A 19036-nucleotide genomic window follows, 5' to 3' on the forward strand; every position below is an offset into this window, starting at 1 on the left:
AATGGATGGCTTTTCTATGCTAATAGAGGCAACTCCACAGCAGAGCACGCACAAGGGTGGAGAGCTGCCTAGCAAGGGCCCCTTAGTCCCTAGGGTAGGTAGCACAGTCCCAGAGACCAGCCGCTAGAGATGGAGGTCAGGCAGAAACACCATTTCTCTCTCCCTGCACCCTGGGTAGGGGAAGTTTCTGCCTTTCCTGACTCCTCCATTCTGGTTATCTCTCTCTCTGAATTATGTGGAAACAAGGACACTGCCAGGGAGGTGCGCATGAGCTTCTTAATTGAACAACATAATGTGCACAGAGGGGAAAGGCCATGCAGGCAGAGGTAGCTGCCAGGTACTGGGAAGCAAATAATTGGTCCTTCTATCTCCTACAATAGTCAAAGTGTGACTTTAATAGGAAAATTAAAAATTAGGAAGCAAAGGGAAAAAAGTCATTACACGACTATGATATCAAAAAGGAGGGCATTAAAAAAAATGACCTACGGTCTTTATCATATCAGATGCTTTTCTTCCCTTCAGGGCCCCTTTGCTTCCCATCTTAGGATGGGTCACTCTAAGCATCATGTCCAGAACACACTGGGGCTGAATTCTAAAGGAGAAAGGGCTAAAGAAGCCCCCCACCACCCCTAACCCCGCCTAGTCGGGCTCCCTAAGGGCCCAGTGAAAGAACAGCTCGCTGAGGCAAGAGGGCACAGCACTTAGGAGCAGAGCAGCAACGGGACCTGAGAGATGAAAATTGTCCAAATACTCTAGACCTTCTTTTGTCACGTTTTCTACGAATATCAACTCGTTCATCTTAATCTCCTATGCCTCTATCTTGTTCTTCTGCTTAAACTTTAGAAGGCTTCCTGTTACTGACTGGAAACAAAACCACACTCACTTCCTGCTACAGTTCACAAGGTCTTCCAAACTCTGGGCAAACTTACTCCTATGGTCCCAACACCACCACCCCTACCTCAGCTGTCAGTGTATCTACTTTCCACTTGCCCCCAAGTCTATTCACGATTTTGTAAATGCCATTCCCTACCTGACAGCCCATTCCTCCACTGGTCAAAGGGCACCTGTCCTATTCAGCCCTAGGAACAATCCGAGGCCCCTCTTCCCCTTCCAAGGACACTTTTCACTGACTCTTACCATACCTTTTGTCACTCGGCACTATCTTTCCTTTCTTTTCTGGGCTTTCCTATCAGTCTGTTCTTGAATTAGCCAAGCCTGTCATCATCATCTGCCCCGGTCCCTAGCACAGTGCCTGACAAACACTAGGCACTCAAGGAAGGGATGGGTGGTGAATATGACTGTGGTAGGTTCCTAAGCTGCAGCTTAACAGATCTGCCAGACCACTGCTTTCCTGATCACACCATGCCCTTTATATGAACAGCCAGCTAAGACTTTTGATAAGCTTTTGATTCTTCAAAATCCAACATGAGGCTAACAGATGGCAATGCCAAATTCTGCCTCTACACTAGAGCCAGCCGCGATCACAGGCTGTAGTGTCCTCGCCTCTCTTACTCCCTCTTCTTTGTAATAATCCACACTGAAGAGTCTAGAACTACAACAGAAATCTATGGTAAACACAAAAGAGCCAGAGGAAATCTAATCTCACTGAAGTTCCTGCTTCCACTGGGCCTCCTTCATTTCTTGAGCTCTGCTTACAGAGAGAGATGCCGCCGCTGTGTCACATGACAGTGGCCAGTAGGGAAGAGGACAGCCCAAAGGCACAATTTTAAGCAGGTTGTTGGCTTGACAGTTTTGCAAAGGGAGAAACTGGAGAGATTTGAGGAAGAAAAAGGAGGAAAAACACTGCAGTGGAATCCATTTAAACGAGCCTGGGACACAAAGAGCCAAGTTAGCAGCAGTGCTTCAACTCCATTTACAAAGCGATCTGCACAGAGAAAAGAGAAAATAAAGCACACAGGAGTGCAAAAGTCTGTAGTTTCATGGAAAGACACCGCTAAGAAAAGCCAACACAAAATCATTAAAACTCAAAACAGAAGCTTTCTGGGTGGTAGGGGGCCTGCATGGATTTCAACTTAACGTTTGAGGGTAAAAGCTTGGTAAAATTTAGGAGCCAGTGTGTTCTGTCTTGGACGGTTACCTGCTTAAGAGGATTTCAGCCTTTATTGCCTGTACGCCAAACCAAAGTGGTGTTAAATGAAATGTGCACACAGATCTTCACTTCTGAAAGGTGGCTTTGGAGCGGAGGGAGAGAAAGGACTTGGTTGTTGACTGACTCATAGAGAGGAAGGGAAATGAACAGAGTACCCCAGGTTGGGCGCCTTGCTCCTCACCCAGGGTGTTGTGGACACCATCAGCCTCCTCTCTCACGGACTCATCCAGGCGCTCCAGATTCTGCACCAGCAGGGCTACGACCTGCCCATCCACCTGCAGGAATGGGGAAGCATTGGAGGAGGGGGAGCATGGGGTCGGGGGGGAAGCACAGGGAGAGAGGGACATGTCATGAATCAGTCCTGTTTCCACTGCTATACTCACATCTCTATCTGAATGAACAAACTAAGTGTAGAATCATCAGCCTATAGTTCACAATGTACTCTCCCAACCCATCATCTTTTCAAGGAACCTCCAGGTAAGGAAGGGGCAACATCCTTATCCCTAACTTAGGATGGGCAAACCAGAATTGAAGGTTACAAAGTTGGTAACCAACAGTGCTAACCAAGTCCAGTGCTCGCTCTGTTTCAATGGTACCTACACATTACAAGAAGACAGAGGCAGGTCAGGAGTGCATTTGGACAAAGCAAGCTTAGACCACAGCCCTGGAGCTGGAGGGTAGGAAGGTCTGCTAGCCACATTTTATGCAGACCTCAAAATTTAGGGTTAAACTGCAAATATTCTAACTTTCCATGCTAAGCTTTTATGAAACCATTGATTCTGAAGACATTTCTTTTTCCTTCTTAAAAGGACTAGTAGAAACATGAGCAAATGCCTTATGTTTGAACTACATGGAATATATACAAAGCCACTGTGTCTCTTATTTGATTCACACATTTTGAGGTAAACAGAACTTGCAGGAGCTACGTCACACAGCTGACCTACTATGCCAGCACCACACAGCTGCCGAGCAGTGGCAGCCAAAGGCAAAGCCAGGCTTCCTTGTAGTCTTGGGCAAAGCAGTTCTTTCCCTACTTTGTGCTGTTGTCTATACAGCACGGGTTCTGGGGGGTTGCCTATGGGTAGTCCTGAGGCATGCAGGGAACGAAATAAGGAAGCTTTAGTTTTCTCTCTTCGGGAAGTGACTATCCAGTGAAGACACTTCTAAGCAGGCAGCTAGGACGATATATCTGCTGCATACTGGTGGCTATGTACTAGTGGTGTGTTCTCCTTCCCGGTGCCTCATTTATTCCATAGAGGAAATGGGGTACAAGGAATCTTGCAGCAATCATAGGAAAATGTGGCCACACTACATGGTTGTACTACTTCTGGTTGAGGGAACAGCTCAAAGAGTAAGCCAGGTGTGGTGGCGCACGCCTTTAATCCCAGCACTCGGGAGGCAGAGGCAGGCGATCTCTGTGAGTTCAAGGCTAGCCTGGTCTACATAGTGAGTTCCAGGACAGCTGGGGCTACAGGGAGACCCTGTCTCAAAAAAGACCAAAAAAAAAAAGTCAAGTAGAGGGGCTGGAGAGATGGCTCAGCAGTTAAGAACACTGGTTGTTCTTGCAGAAGACCTGGGTTCGAATCCCAGAACCCACATGGCAGCTAACAACTGGCTGTAACTCCAGTTCCAGGGGATCCAACAACCTCTTCTGTCCTGGCACAACACAGGTGCACTTAACTACATGCAGGCAATACACTCACACACATAAAATAAAAATAATAAAATATTTTTTTAAAAAGTCAAGTAGAGAATTTGCATCTAGCCCTGTAGCAGTCTTAAGCCCAATTATTCACCACTCAATCCCACTGGCAAAGAAAAAGCTAAGCTCCTTGATGGCAAGGCTCATTCACGTTGGCACACTTCAAGGTCTCCAGCAATGCCGGGCACAGTGGATACCTTGGAAACCTTTACTGCATCCAGATAAACTGATGGACTCTCACTGTGTGCACATGACTGGTTCAGACAAGTGCTCCACCCACCCTTGTGTAGACCCACAGTCCTCACGGCTAACACAGCAAAGGTTCAGAGCACTTCATTAGCTTGGCCAGAGTTTCAAAGCTGGTGGCAGAGGAGACCAACTCAGAAACTCTATTTTCCCCCATCATGCCTTATTTCTTTGGTGAGAGCAGAAAGGCAAAGACAGGAGAGGAGGAAATGGGTTCATTTGGTGAATACTTTCTAAGCCCTTGTGTGGAAAGCCAGCACTCAGCAGAACCTGTGGACAGCAGCAGTGGCAGGAAGGACAGATCCTGAAAAAGGCCTTTCTGTTTTTTCTGGGTGAGATTCAGGGGCAACATCTGGACCCTGGAGAAGCTGAAATTACTGAGCAGCCTGCACACCTAAATCACAGGTAAATGGCACTTTTTCTTTTTGTTTAAATATTTTATTTATTATTTTTATTTTATGTGTACGAGTATATTGCCTGCATGTATGTGAGTGCACCCGTGTTGTGCAATGCCGCAGAGGTCAGAAGAGGGCTTGGGATTCCCCTGGAACTGGAGTTAAGGACGGTTTGTAGCCGCCATGTGGGTGCTGGGAATCGAACCCTGGTCCTCTGCAAGAGCTGTCAGTGCTCTTAACCGCTGAGCCATCTCTCCAGCTCCATAAATGGCACTTTCTAAGCTCTCCTTTGTACCCAGGAGGGAGAAGCAATGAGGGAAGCCCACTGGAGGGGAGCAGGTGCCAGAACTGAGGGCGCTGTAAACACTGAAAGAGCTGCTCTGCCCCTTCTGCCAGGAGATACATAATATCGTCTCAAATCTCACAGGCAACAAGAGCTTCGGCAAAGGATCCACGGCAGTGTTCCCTTAATGAATTGGACAGTCTGAGTATGGGAAAGAAAACAGAAAACATCTGGGGGGAGAAAAGAATCTTGTCACAGCTTGTTCTTCCCTAAATCACCCTGATTGACATAATCCCCCTCAAATCCTGAAGCAGCAGACACACGGAGCTCCACTGGGCAGCGCAGCGCTTGTGGCTTCTGCAGGCCGCTTCCCCCGTTTCTGCTGCTCACTGCCGTTTTATCTGCATTATGCATCCTTCTTCCTTGATTCTTAGTTATGTTTCCCATTTCTGTTGTCTGGAAACTGGCAGGGACGGTGGTGATGAGCAACACACTTAAATCTTAGAGCCGAGTGGATATGGATGACAGGTATCTGGCTGGAGGAAAATCTTTTTTCTTGTTACAGAAATCTAACTTCTAACAGGTAGTCTTTTTAAGCTTGCAAAGTGTGAAACTTTATGTTTAGCTGGGTTAGATGCAATTTTATCTGATTGCAGGAGGGCCAAAAGCAGTCAAAATACATTTAGTTCAGAAAACCCTTGGAAAAGTATTTATATTATGCATAGCTCTGAATGTCGCCTAGTAAGAAGTATAAATTAGCATTCTGTCCTACATCCTCTAGCCCCTCGGGTCTACCTTCAATTTTCTGGGCCTGTGACGAAGCCTGAAACTAAAAACAAATCCTGCCCAGGGATTAAAGCAACAGCCAGAGCAACCTTGGCCTTGGAAATGAGCACTGTCTGAGGCCTGACGTTTCTTGATAAGTTTCTGGTTATTTCTGCTTGTTAGCAGGTCCCCCAAACAATATTCCAGCTGGTCTTACTCAAAGTTCAAGGGCACAGTCAGACATCTTATTCCACTTGACCAAAGAGGAAGGCTACAGAAGAAGAAGAAGAAATAAAGAACCAGGCTGATGAGAAGGTCTGAAGGAGGATTCCTTTCTACCTGGCATGCTTTGCAACAAACTTTAAGAGCCGGATTGGAGTTCTACCATTCACTATGAGTTTCGGAAATTTCATATTTAAAAATAAGCCCCCAAACTTGTGGAATCTTGATCAAACGAATTTTAGGGGTATATGTGGTAGTATGGCTATAACACCAGAAGCAGGTCCATTGTAACCTCCTTGCTAGTGAGATTTTAGTTCCACTCCCTCCCTCCCATACCCACACAGCTGCCCGAGCGGCTGGGTAGGCTGCCAATCCCTAGCCTGCAGCTTGTTCAGGCTGGCAATCCCACCAGTCTAGGGTGCAGACCTTGCTCCTCACACTGGATGCACTCTATCAGGTAACGCCTTCTCATTCCCTCCCTGTGCCAAACTCCTTCTTGCCTTAGTCTCCAGCGTGTCCCACAGTGCTTTTAGCTATTCTGTTTTGTTGTTTTGAGAGTGACTTACTATGCAGCCCTGACTGGCCTAGAATTCACTATGTAGACCAGACTGGTCTCAAACTTCAGAGATCCATCTGCTCTGCCTCCCAAGTGCTGAATTAAAAGGCATATGCCACCTTTGCCCTCTTGGCCATTCTGAATGGTTAGCTTCTTCTTGTACCCTGAAGTCACTTTCCTGAGAACTGAATCTAATCTGACCTCCAGGGACTGCCATCACACCATTCTGTTTTAATTCTCCCTGTGAGTTTTCCTGTTTCCTTATTTCCTGTTTCACCCTCCCTGAAAGTCTTACCCAGAGCTACTGCTAGCCTGTTCCTAGGATGGGGAGCATGCCAACTAGAGAATTTTGCTTAGGGACAAACAGAGAAGGTGAGAAGTTAATGGAAATGGGAAGGGACAGGAAACAGAGATTTACATGGTAAGCACCTTAAAGTAACACCAAACCTGCACAGCTTGGCCACACCTGAGCAGCATAAATCAAAGAGCAATCAAGTCCAAGGCAGACCAAGGAGGGTCTCAAGGTTGAATATTTAGGTACGGTTAATTGAGGACAAGGCAGGAACAGAAAGGAGTTCCCAGGCTTTCTGTATCAGTCACATTAGTGAAGGTAGTGGTTCCTAACCAGCTTCACAGCCCAGCCACACTTTAGCCTGCTCCGGTGTGATAGCTCTGTTCACTCTTAACATACGACCCAGGGTCACCCCTGGTGACCTTCTCCACCAGAGCTGACTGCACCCTCCTCTTCACACCCACAGTCTCAGCCTTTTGCCTTCTACCCTCACCATGTGTTTCTTTTACTCTTCCTCTCTCTTTTTAAAAATTTTTCTTTTTGCCAGGCGTGGTGGCACACGCCTTTAATTCCAGCACCCCCAGGAAGCGGAGGCAGGCGGATCTCTGTGAGTTCAAGGCCAGCTTGGTCTACATAGTGAGTTCCAGGACAGCTGGGACTACAGGGAGACCCTGTCTCAAAAAGACCAAAAAAAAAACATTTTCTTTTTTTATGTATATGAGTATTATGCTTGCATGTATGTAGGTACACCTGTGTCATGCAATGCCTGAGGATAGAAAAAGGCGTCGGATCCCCTGGAACTGGAGTACACATGGTTTTTAGCCACCATATGGGTGCTGGGATTCAAACCCAGGTCTTCTGCAAGAACAGCTAGTACTCCTAACCATTGAGCCATCTCTCCATCTTTGGATGTCTTATTTAGACCCAAGTCATCCAAATATTTAAAAATATTTACTCAGTTTTTTTTAAAAAATACAATGTTTTTATTACCTCTTTGAGAATTTTATATGTGCCTGCAATGTACTTTTATTATATCACCCCACACTGCTCCCAACTCCTTCCCAATTTATCCCCAATAACTTTGTGGGGGTTTTTATTATTTTATGTGTATGGGTATATTGCCTGCATGTAGGTAAGTGCACACGTGTCATGCAATGCCTGCAGAGGACAAAAGAGGCTGTTGGATCCTTTGGAGTTACTGACCGTTGTTAGCTGCCATGTGGGTGTGGGATTCGAACCCAGGTCTTCTGCAAGAACAATCAGTGTTCTTAACCGCTGAGCCATCTCTCCAGCCCGTTTGTTTTTTGTTTTTTTAAATAACCCACGGAGTCTAGTTTAGGGGGCCATTTGTGAGGCCATCCATTGAAGCATAGTCAACCTACCTTAAACTAACTCTCCCCTAGGAGTAATCTCTTGTCAACAGCTTCTCAGCTAGGGGTACATACGGGCTTATGTGTCCCTCTCTGGTCCACGCTAGAATGTTGACTGGCTTGCTCACAACTATTCAGCAACCATAGCTGCTATGAGTTCATGAAGGCAGCAGTCCTATCATGTCTAGAGGGCCCTGTTTCATCTGGTCCTCTCTAACCTCTAGCTCTTAGTCTCTCCACCCCTCTTCTTTGATGGTCCCTGGGCATTGGGAGGAAGGGATGTGATGTAGCTATCCTATTTGTGGCTGAGCACTCCACAGGCTGCTTTTTGAAACATATTTTGAATTGAAACATGTTTGAGTTCAACAAACATTCACAAACATGTCACCATGTGGCAGACAATGCTTATCATTGTCACCTGACATTTACAAAGTACTGAATCTTAGCCAGGTGTGATCCCTTGACCAGGAAAATGGCCAGCAAGTACTGGATGTCTCCTCAGTGCCAGATTGTTGTTCTGAAGATGTCTTAAAATACCTCACTGATTCCTTATATATAAACTGTATGATCAATAACATTGTTACCTCCACTGTGCAGACAAAATGCAGTGTGGAGAGGTTAGGTGACTTTCCCCAGGGCACACAGTGGATGGCAGAGCTGCCACAGTGACCAGTCCCCAACTCAGGAAGGACAAACTGATCCACAGAAGCTATAACCCAATGTGACAAGGTCCAGGGAGATGAGATGGAAAAGCTCCCAAGGGTCCAAGGAAGACCAAGGAGGCATTGGGGGCCAAGCTAGTAGTGGAGAAACACCTGTGTCTGATCACTGCACTGAAGAAGCACATCCATGGAGAGCTGAGCCAGAGAGCTCACGTCTGCGACTCTTCAGGAGTCCATCTTCGAGGCTCCTAAATTGACTTGTTCCAAAGCACAAATGTTCTTTTCGCATAGGGAACAGCAATGAATGTGATCCAAAACTTAAAACCCCAAAGATTCCCAGACTGCCAGGACAGCACTTCCCTCACAAATGTGCTATTCTATTGCTTGGGACTTCCAACCGGGAAAAAGACCAAGGCAATAACTGCAAACTGCACACCACAATAAATCCTGCCACGTGCCCTCTAGCCTCTGCTCCAGAAACTCCAGGCCTCCAATATTGGCCCCAAATTAAAACCATGAAGACAACTCAACCCTTGTAATATGAGAGTACTTATCAAACTTCTTCCTCAATGTGGCACAAGGGGAGGGAGAGACAAATGGAAGCCTACTTGCCAGTTCTGCTCTCTATTTACTGATGGCTTCTGACTGGTCGCAGACAAGCAAATAATATATTGGGATCCGGGATGCTCAGAGTTTGTGATTCATACTGGGCCCACTGGGATAAAGCTATGAGAGTCAAAATCTTATAATATAATCATTAAAAAAAAAAACCCTAACAAATAGGAAACCCTGTACAGCAGGTACCTAATGGCTCCCAGGCCTGAGGATGAACTGTTTCCTCCAAACAGATAATAAAACCTGCAAGATGCAGCCTTTGTTGCTGGGCTTGGCAACACAGAGAACACAAAGGGGGCTTTTGTGAGAACCACTGCTTCTGTGTAGGTTCACAGCAGCCACCCAGATAGCTGTTTCATCTCTCGACTTCATCCATACAGGCAAAGGACAGTAATTAAAACCAGCCCAGGGACCAGGCAGGAAGGCACACACAGGGCCACTGTAATTAACCTCTGGAAGGTAAGACTGCACATATGACACTGTGAGGACATGGTGTGGGAGTGAGTGCCACAGCCTTCCTTCAGACACTCCTCAAAACAAAAGGCCACCCCGGCAGCATCCTTTCCTTTCTGCACAGTGGTTCCAAGGAAAAATAAAAGTCCTGAAGCTCCCAAAAGTGGCAGCTCACTCTAGGAAGGAGCTTGAAAGGAAAACAGCCACAGAAATTTCCATGTGAGTTACACAGGGCCCTGCTGGGCTCCAGCCTTGCTCTCTAAGGTGGTCCTTCATATCCAGCGGGTTCACAACCCCTTCACTCACATCACACATCAGCAGTGGGCATGGTGCAGGGAATATCTGGTGTTGAAAACCTTAAGGGAAAAGGTGCAGAGGGGGTGGGCTGTGCAGCAAAGGGGACTCTAAGTCACTGGGGGCCCCATCTGACTATCCTGATTCAGTAGGTCATGGAGAGGGCCAGACAAGTTTAACAAACACCTGGGTGCCCCTCCTACTAGCGGCTGTGGTGATTTCTTGGAAACTGCTGATGGCACAGAAAGCAGTGCTTGCCAACATTCTCACCAAAGAGGCAGAAGATTCCAGAAGAGAAGGGAGGGACACAGTCTAGAGGAGGGCATGGGCTTGGTGGGTGGTCACAGCTCTAGGCAGAATCAGGGCAAGAAGCTGGACCAGACGCCCCCTTCTCCCCCAGCAGGCCATGGTGCCTTCTCAGTCTTGGAGCCCTCCCTGATCCAGGTGGGGATCACAACACATAGGCTTTTACCTCAGTGCACAGAGGCCTGGCTGAGGGACAAAACACGAGGCTTCCCTCTGCGTCTGGGCTTCTTCATGTCAGGTGGTCAGACTAGATGGAACTAGGCTGCCAGGGACGATGCTTTGGCTGAGGAAGTGAAGTCTGAGGCTTTGCCTTGATGTTATACACAAAAAGCAACTGAGTGGCCCTACAAGCCATGGGCAAAGGAAACAGCTCTATCCTAAAAGAGATCTAAGGTTTGCTCAGATGTTTTTAACATTCTCCAATTCTCCCTGATGACCTCTTTTGTCAAATAAGAATGCCTACCCTTAGTTGGGTGTGGTGGCGCACGCCTTTAGTCCCAGCAATTGGGAGGCAGAGGCAGGCCAATCTCTGTGAGTTAAAGGCCAGCCTGGTCTACATAGTTCCAGGTCGAAATACTAATATGATAAAATAATAATAATAATGATGATGCCCATCCTTACTGGGACTGGGATTGGGATTACAAAGCTCAGAACAGAAAGCAAGTATTTGAGAGATCTCTGTCAAAAGCTTAGTACCAACCCAGTGAGGGAGGTCAAGACACAGAATCAAAAAGAGAGAACACAGGTTCAGAGCCCAGCTCTGTGGCCATTGAAATGCTATTCCAACTCTCCCAGGCCTCGGCTTCAGAGAGGATGCACTGAGAATATGCAGGGCTAACAGAAAGAGAAACGGTCTGCCTAGAGAGCGCGTGATAAAAAAGAGCTGGCCTTCTGGGCTGGAGAGATGGCTAAGCGGTTAAGAACACTGACTGTTCTTACAGAAGACCTGGGCTCAATTCCCAGCACCCACATGGCAGCTAACAGCTGTCCATAGCTACAGTTCCAGGGGATCTGATAGCCTCTTCTGTCCTCTGCAGGCATTGCATGACATAGGTGCACTTACCTACATGCAGGCACCACACTCATACACATAAAATAATAAATAAAATATTAAAAAAAAAAGAGCTGCACTTCTACAGTGCCTCACCTCACAGCGTACAGAAGACCCCCACTAGCTGCATCTCTACAAACTTATTCCATCCATCCTTGCCACAGAATGCTGATACCTCTCAGGCACAGTGGCAATGAAGGCCAATGCCTCCAGGAACCCGTGCAACCTAGGAGTGTGGGCAACTTACCAGAGCATCGATGAGAACTTCGGCCCCCTCTTCACTCTCATGGAGGGTGTCTATGTCTGTCAGCTCCTGAAGCAGATCGACCACGGCTATGGACACATGTAACGAGCATTAAGGACATCATATGCACACTGAAGCCCTGCTGGTGTCCTGTTCAGATCTTCCACTTCTTCCTCGAGTGTGTCTAATGCACTCAGGTTTTATCAACCTCTTCCCACAGTGGGGTCTTGGTAATGTAGCTGACTGACTCACTTGGTCTCGTCTCTTTCCACCTTCCTGATGACTGAGTTCATAGGTTTACTGCATTTTCATAAATTTGTAAATTCAAACAGATCATTTTGGAGGCTGCTTTTCCACTACCTTTGACCTTGTCTTGTCTGACCCAGCTCACCTGCAAAGGCAGGAGTGGGGGCTGTATCCACTGTGGGGGTCTTCAGAGATCAGGGCAGGCAGAATTGCTTAGAAATGTAGAGGGCAGGGTTACACAGGGTAGCACTAGGCCCATCCAGCTGCCCTCCCCTCACTCCACATAAGGAAGGTGTGGTGGTTTGAATGAAAATATCCCCCATAGGCTCCAAGTATTTGGATATTTTGTCCCCAGATGGTGGCGCTGTTTTGGGAGGTTTTAGAAGGTGTGGCTATCCTGGAGGAAGAACGTCACTGGGGGTGGGCTTAGAGAGTTCTTAAGCCTTGTTGGATCTCCAGTTGCTCACTTGCTTCCTGTGCCTGCGAGATGATGTGAGAGCTTGGCTTCTGCTGCTCCTGCTCCAGCCACCTCCAGCCACCATGCCTCCCCACCATGATGGACTGTAATTCCCTTGGAGCCATAAGCTCAAATAAACTCTTCCTTCTATAAATTGTTTGGGTCAGTGTTTCTATCACAGCAACAGAAAAGTGACTGATACAGAAGGTGAATAATGAGAACTAAACACAGGAAAAATAGGAAAAGAGAGCAAAGAATAAGAGAAAGGAGACACGAAAAGGGAGTTAGGTTTGAAACTAGAATGCAGGACCAAGCTTCCCTTCCCTGATGAAACTCTCCTCTCTCCCATCTACTCCCCATCCCCACTTGTGCTCAGATAACCTGCATTCACTGAATGCCCATGAAGAACGAGGCACCACAAAGTGATAAAGGAAAATCCATTTCTCATTCTAGGCCTCAATCTCTTCATTTGTGACATGATGATCAAAGATATTTTAAGAAATCACATGCTATAGGCAATAAGCAACATGTAACAGACAAGAAACAGACATGGAACTGTACACATCCTGAATGGAGCTGGAAGGTGACTTGCTAAAAATACACTGGTCAGAAACCAGGCAACTGAAGGATGGGGGCAGACAAAACAGAACCACGGCAATAAAAGCAGAGCTAGAATGTGAGACACTTGAGAGAAGAAAGTGAGGATCAGGGGTGAGGAGAAGCAGGGACAAAGTTCTAACCAGGAGCCGAAAAAACTGTGAAAGTACCCTGGTGAGATGGCTCAGTGGGTAAGAATACTTGCTACTCAAGCAGGAGGACATGAGTTCAGATCCCTGTGCCTGTATAAGCCAGGCACAAGAAGATGGCTGGGGCTTGCTGGCCACCAGCTTAGCTCCAGGAGAGAGACTTGTAGCCAGGGAGTAAAGCAGAGAGTGACAGAGCAGGACACCCAACATCCTTCTGTGGCCTCCTCTGTGAATGTGTGCATAGGCTTGCACACTGCACACACGCATATACCACATTCACACATACATACATATATGCACATATAATAAAGTAAAAAAAAGAGAAAAGCTTAGAAAAGAAAAGGTTATGAAAAACTAAGGCAGAGAGCACTAGGGTGCTGTAGGCACTGAGTCAGGGTGATGGCCAGGGAAGGTGGGAGTCAGGCCTGAAGGGAGAAGACCCAAAGCTGCTACACAGGGATTGCAGAAACAAGGCAAGGTCAAGCCAGGACAGTTCCACTAGCACCAGAAAGTAAAACAAGAGGTGGGACATACTGACAAGATCGGAAGAGGAGCTGGCTGCTGGCTGTTGGCTGCTGGTTTGGGGAAAGATCTCTTGCTGAAAGAAAATTTTCTTAGAGGTTTACTGACCAGATGATGCTAGGTAAAATGTTGCCATGCATATTAAATAAGCATGTTCCTATGCTTTTATATCTCATATTTAAGGAGTTTTCAATAATAATTGAATAAATTAAGGGATTTCTTAGATGAAGGGTAATTAACATTTTATTTTCCCTAAGACTTTTAATAATTTATGGTGGAAGTAAATAACAGATCTTTATTCTCTATGATTACAGTAATGTCAGTAGCCATAATTACCTGAGTGTAGTCACGTTTGAACTTGGCTTGCATCCCTCCATACACTGCTATGAAAGGGGTGGCCCATTGTCACGGTGGACCTAACATTGTCCCTGAGCTCCTGTGGTGACTTTAGGTACTGTAAGCATTCTGAGCTTGACCTGTCTTGTTGGTGAAGTGGCGATCACACTTAGTCATGCAATGCTATTATGAGAATTCAGTACCTGGCCCTGTTCCGATAATAGTATTTAAAATGATGGCCTTTATGACAGTGACTGTTTCAGCCTTCATAGAGGGAGAACTGCTAATTCCTCCTTAGCAGTAGCTCTAGGCTACTTTCTAGGGGTTAATTTGGTAGCTTTTAAAAAATCAATTTAAATGATTTATGTATTTTGGTTTACTCTGTATCAAGTGTGACTGGTATTAAAGATGAAACCTTTCGGCTCACACAGGTACAGAGCAAAGATAACATCATGACCCCCGACCACAAACTCCGCTAGCTCATCTGCTGTCCCATCAGATGCACTGACTCTCCTTGACCTGCAGTGGGGTTGTGTCTCAATAAACGCATCACTGAGATGAAAATATTTTAAGACAGAAATACACATAATACTCCAAAGCTATCGCACATAGCTTAGCAGGGGGGATACATATAGAGTATTGGGTGTTCACTCTCACAGTCACACGACTGACCAGGAGCTATAGCTCATGGCTACTGCCCAGCATCAGACAGAATATTGTACTACCTGCTAATAATACGGGAAAGATAAAAATTCCGAAGTCCAAGTGTGGTTTCTACTGAATGCAGGTCCTTTCATACCCAGTAATGTCAAAAAATCGAGTCGAACATCATAACTTGTCTCTTGAATACATTTTATGAATAATTACTACATATTAGTGATACTGCTTATTATTATAACGATACTGATCCAAAATCCAGATCCTTATCCTACAGATAGGTGATTGATGGATGGATACAGAGAGGGGTGTGTGGGTGGATGGAGGAATGGGTTCGTGGATGAAAGGGTTGATGGGTGGATGGATAGAGGGGTGGTAAATGGGTGGTTTCATCTTTAATACCAGTCATGTAACCTTGCCCAAGTCCCTATATTTATGGCTCAGCTTCTCTATCTACAAAATGGGAGTGATGGTTCTGTCCACCTGATCTCTCTGTATAGCCATAAGAAACAAAAGAGATCAGTTCCATCAAAGGTCATGGAAGGTAAAAAGCTCAGAAAACATGGAAGTACTAAACACAGAGAGTTGGTCAAATGTCCTTACAGAACATCCAAACTTTCACTGTTGTCTTCATTTTCCTGACAACTTCTGAAGCTTAAAATTCAAGCTAACAATATGGTCTCCTTTCTGGCTCTCAATGGGTTGGAACATCTAATTTTATATTTCAGTTATGCTACATACAGATTGGCCAATCTTTGTTCAGAATGTAAGGTCTTTTGGGCCACAAATTACTTATCTTTGATTAGTCTCACACTGTGTGCCAAATGTATCACATTAAACCTATGATCTTGGGGAGACTGACAATGGTAATTTTATATAAGAACCTAATGATGCTAACTTTTTACCAAGAAAAGTCATTTCTTATAATGTTCTAGTAGATTCGCTCCTTGCTTGCTTTCCTGCCTCATTTGAGAAGTCAAATGGGGAATGAGCTGGTCACCAGGTCTAACAAACATCTTATCAATCCCACCACTAAGTGATTTTATGTAAATCTCCAACTTTCCCCAAATAGCATTCCAGCAAGGTGGTAATGAATCCACAGTTGTGGTCAACACCTAGGTAATGGAGTATGACCAGAAAGAAGAATGAGAGCCAGAGCTATAGATGGACAGACAGGGTCCCACTCTATCCTGAGGAGAACACTCAGCGTGGCCTGTGCCCACCCAGCCTTCTTCATAGGCAGACACTGGGCATGGGTGATGGGCTTTTTCCATTGTAGTTACAATTTCATTTTACAAGGTAAAACCTCTCCGGTCCAAGAATAATAGGAAAATAGAGAGCCTGTCTCTCTGAGAATTACTAAAACACAGTTTTTGATAGGCTATTTTGTCATGTCAAGAAAAAAGGCCACCCCACTCACTCCTGTCCCTGTCCACTGCTGGGGCAACATCATCGTATAATAATAGGGAAGTAGAAAAGACCAGCTGGGCACAAAATGGCCCATAACACAGTGGCTCTTGGAGAAAGAATGATGTTTCCTTTTGTTATAGGTTGGTTTTTTTTTTTTTTTTTTTTTCCTCTCTAGATATGTAGTTTTTGTCCTGCTCACCCTTAGTCTTGGCACAGAAACTGTTAATTTTATTAATATCTGCTGAGATGTGTCCACAAGAAACAAAGTTATTTAAAAAGGAAAAAGACATGCATTGAACAGATGGTTTTTAAAAGTAATTAAAAAAAACGATTTAAGAAAGCAAACCACTATAGATTCAGAGGATACAACTGATTCAATACAGCAAATGTGGTTGTTCTTAAAATTAAAAAAAGTTTTTATTTTATTTGCAAGTAGGATAGTGATTAGATATAGCTGAATTAAAGCAGATAGTTTTTAAACACAGATAACATGGTTCTTACTCTCCTTTTAATACAGCAGCACAAAGCCCCCAAGAATGAGCCTGGACTCTTAATTTATATCAACACTAGATCAAACTAATACGAAGAAGGTGTACTCATTCAATCATTCAACACTGCATACCAACTAGAACAAGGAGGCATCGACATGCCACAGGGGAAATGTTCAAAGCAGGCCACAACTACCCCAGCTTTCCAAGGACATGAGCTTCATTTAACATTCATAAACATGATGAAACATTATATTGAGTTCTTTTTCCTAAATTGTCATTTTAACTCAAAACAACCCTCCTAATCTAAGTATGCTCTTCGGGGCCAATGAGATGGCTCAGTGGTTAAGAGCACTGACTGCTCTTGCAGAGGACTCAGGTTCGTTTCCCAACACCTACATGGAGGCTACGAACCGTCCGTAACTCCAGTTCCAGGGGATCTGATGCCCTCTTCTGACCTCCATGGGCATTGCAGGACACGGGTGCACTTACTTATATGCAGGCAACATATTCATACACATAAAAATAAATAAATTTAAATACATTCTTTGGAACATATGTAACTGACTCCAAAAACAAGAGTGGCCTATCAATACATATTACCTAGGAAGTCAGATGATACATGAGGAAAAGAAGTAAATTCTAGAAATCTCAAAATGATTAACAGCTCCTAGAGAAAACAACAGCTCAAGATATGCAAGTCTTGTTAGCCAGTGCTTGCAGGGAAGCAGTGAAGCAGGAATCAACTCCTTCCCAGTCCAATTAGAAAAAAAGCCCCTTGGCAGCACAAACCCTTCCCAGCCCTATTCTTGTTCATTAACGCGGGTCTATGACACAGGGCACCCTAGACGTTGTGCACACCCTCTGGGATAATACAGTGTTGCGGTCAGTTTATTCCACTTTAGCATTCTCAGACCTAAACTGCTCAAGTTCAACTGGTCCCTGGTGGTCTATGAAAAACCTGTCTGGTCCCTCCTTTCCAAATTCCCACCATTATTCTTCACAAAACCCCAAAGGCCAAAGCTGTAAGTTCTCCTGCTCTCTAGTCTGAGAAGACAGTAATTTAGAAAACAGTGGTCATATCACTCCCCAAAACTGTTCCACACAAACAGGAGCTATCCTGTTCACACCAGCAAAACCCTAACTCCTCACTCCCTGCATACCAGTGTGCTCTACACTGGACTGGTGACTTAACATTACAACCAGATCTCACTTTTCTGAATCACAGGGGGTAGAGGTGGGGCAGAAGGAACAAATTTTGTTTTGGAGACTCGCTATTAAAGACCAGAGCCCTTCATTACAGAGCTGTAGCCACAGTTCTTTTTTAAAAATAAACCTATGGCCCTGATATCCTGATGAGCTTGAGGTGACTACAGGAGCAAAACCACATCAGCCTGCAGCATGGGAAGAGACCATGGAAACAAGCGTGAAATGCCCACCAGAAGCTGCCCATCTCCAATCCCCTATTCTAACCAGCCCCAGGCCGGGATGGTACTCTGCTCCTTAGAGCTCCGCGGCATTTCCTGGGAAATTACTCCACCAGATAGTAATCTGAGATCCAACATGGCTTAATCGTACAATGGAGGAACCCACAGGCACCAGTGATCTACCTAAAGGACTTCAGCATTGCCTCCGTGACTGGCATTCCAGCTGAGCACATGGCAAATGACATAAAACAGGGAACTCGTGCATTTGGTGCATCTGGTGAATTTGGTAGCAGAAGGGGTGTCAGCTACCATCTGGGATTTACCTCCCCTTGTTTATTCCTCCTGTTCCTTTAGGCAAACAGAAAAACTAGCTTAGGCCGGGCCATAACCAAACTGTTATTTAGTAATGCCTAAGAAAAATATTATTAGATGCACTTTTGGTTTTATTTTTCTGTAGGAATACTTCCAGTTGGCTCACATGGGGGGGGGGCAACTCTAAACATGTTTAAATGATTTACTTCATAGGAAACTGTTTTAAAATGCAGCATTTTGAGAAGGCAGCAGTTGTTGCTTTCCACCTCACGCTTCCAGTAAACACATTTAAAGTAATGCTTCAATGCCATAGGGGCTTGGGGGGGGTCGTCCCCTCACCCTAGCTCTTCTTTCATGCACCAGAATTCCCCTGTGCAGCCAGCCCAGAGCCATGGCAGGGCTCCAGCACAGACAGCTGACAAGCCTCACCAGCAGCAGCCATGCAGAGCGCTGGAATCAACTCGGAGGCCGCTTCTCACGGTTGAAAGGACGAGGCACAAGCTGTTTTCTCACATCCACTGCCTCTTAAGGTTACAACAAACCAGATTCTGATCCAATTAAAATCCCTACCGTTTATGTTTTCTCTGAGAAGGACAAAGCAAAATGACCTGAGCTTGCTGGTAACACAACCAGCTACGTATGGTCCTAGGTGATAAACGAAGAGTTAAAAAAGATGAAAAATTTAAGTCATGACTGCCATGAAATTGTTTATTCATGGGAAGGTGTTTCAGGCAGTTACAGCTGTACAACAGTAAATTGTTAACAACCGTTTCCTGAAGAAAAATTTCCATTATAGATCACAGATAAGACAAGAGGCAGAGTGCCACATTGTGGGGAGATCACTGCTCCAACAGCAGACGATATGTCAG

General features: G+C 45.4%; 1 protein-coding gene across 1 annotated transcript in view; it reads right to left on the reverse strand.

Moving 5' to 3' along the window:
- The window catches only part of Ctnnbl1 (catenin beta like 1), a 194610-nt gene that overhangs the window by 101822 nt on the left and 73752 nt on the right, over positions 1 to 19036 (reverse strand). Inside the window, exons 5-6 of the mRNA XM_008855665.2 lie at positions 11570 to 11667; positions 2292 to 2385 (exon numbers count right to left, since the gene is read on the reverse strand). Of these exons, the coding sequence (XP_008853887.1) occupies positions 2292 to 2385; positions 11570 to 11667 (192 nt within the window). The remainder of the gene's footprint in view (positions 1 to 2291; positions 2386 to 11569; positions 11668 to 19036) is intronic.

This window comes from Nannospalax galili, unplaced genomic scaffold, assembly GCF_000622305.1.
Source record: "Nannospalax galili isolate Female #2095 unplaced genomic scaffold, S.galili_v1.0 scaffold228, whole genome shotgun sequence".
In the NCBI taxonomy this organism is placed as follows: Eukaryota; Metazoa; Chordata; class Mammalia; order Rodentia; family Spalacidae; genus Nannospalax; species Nannospalax galili.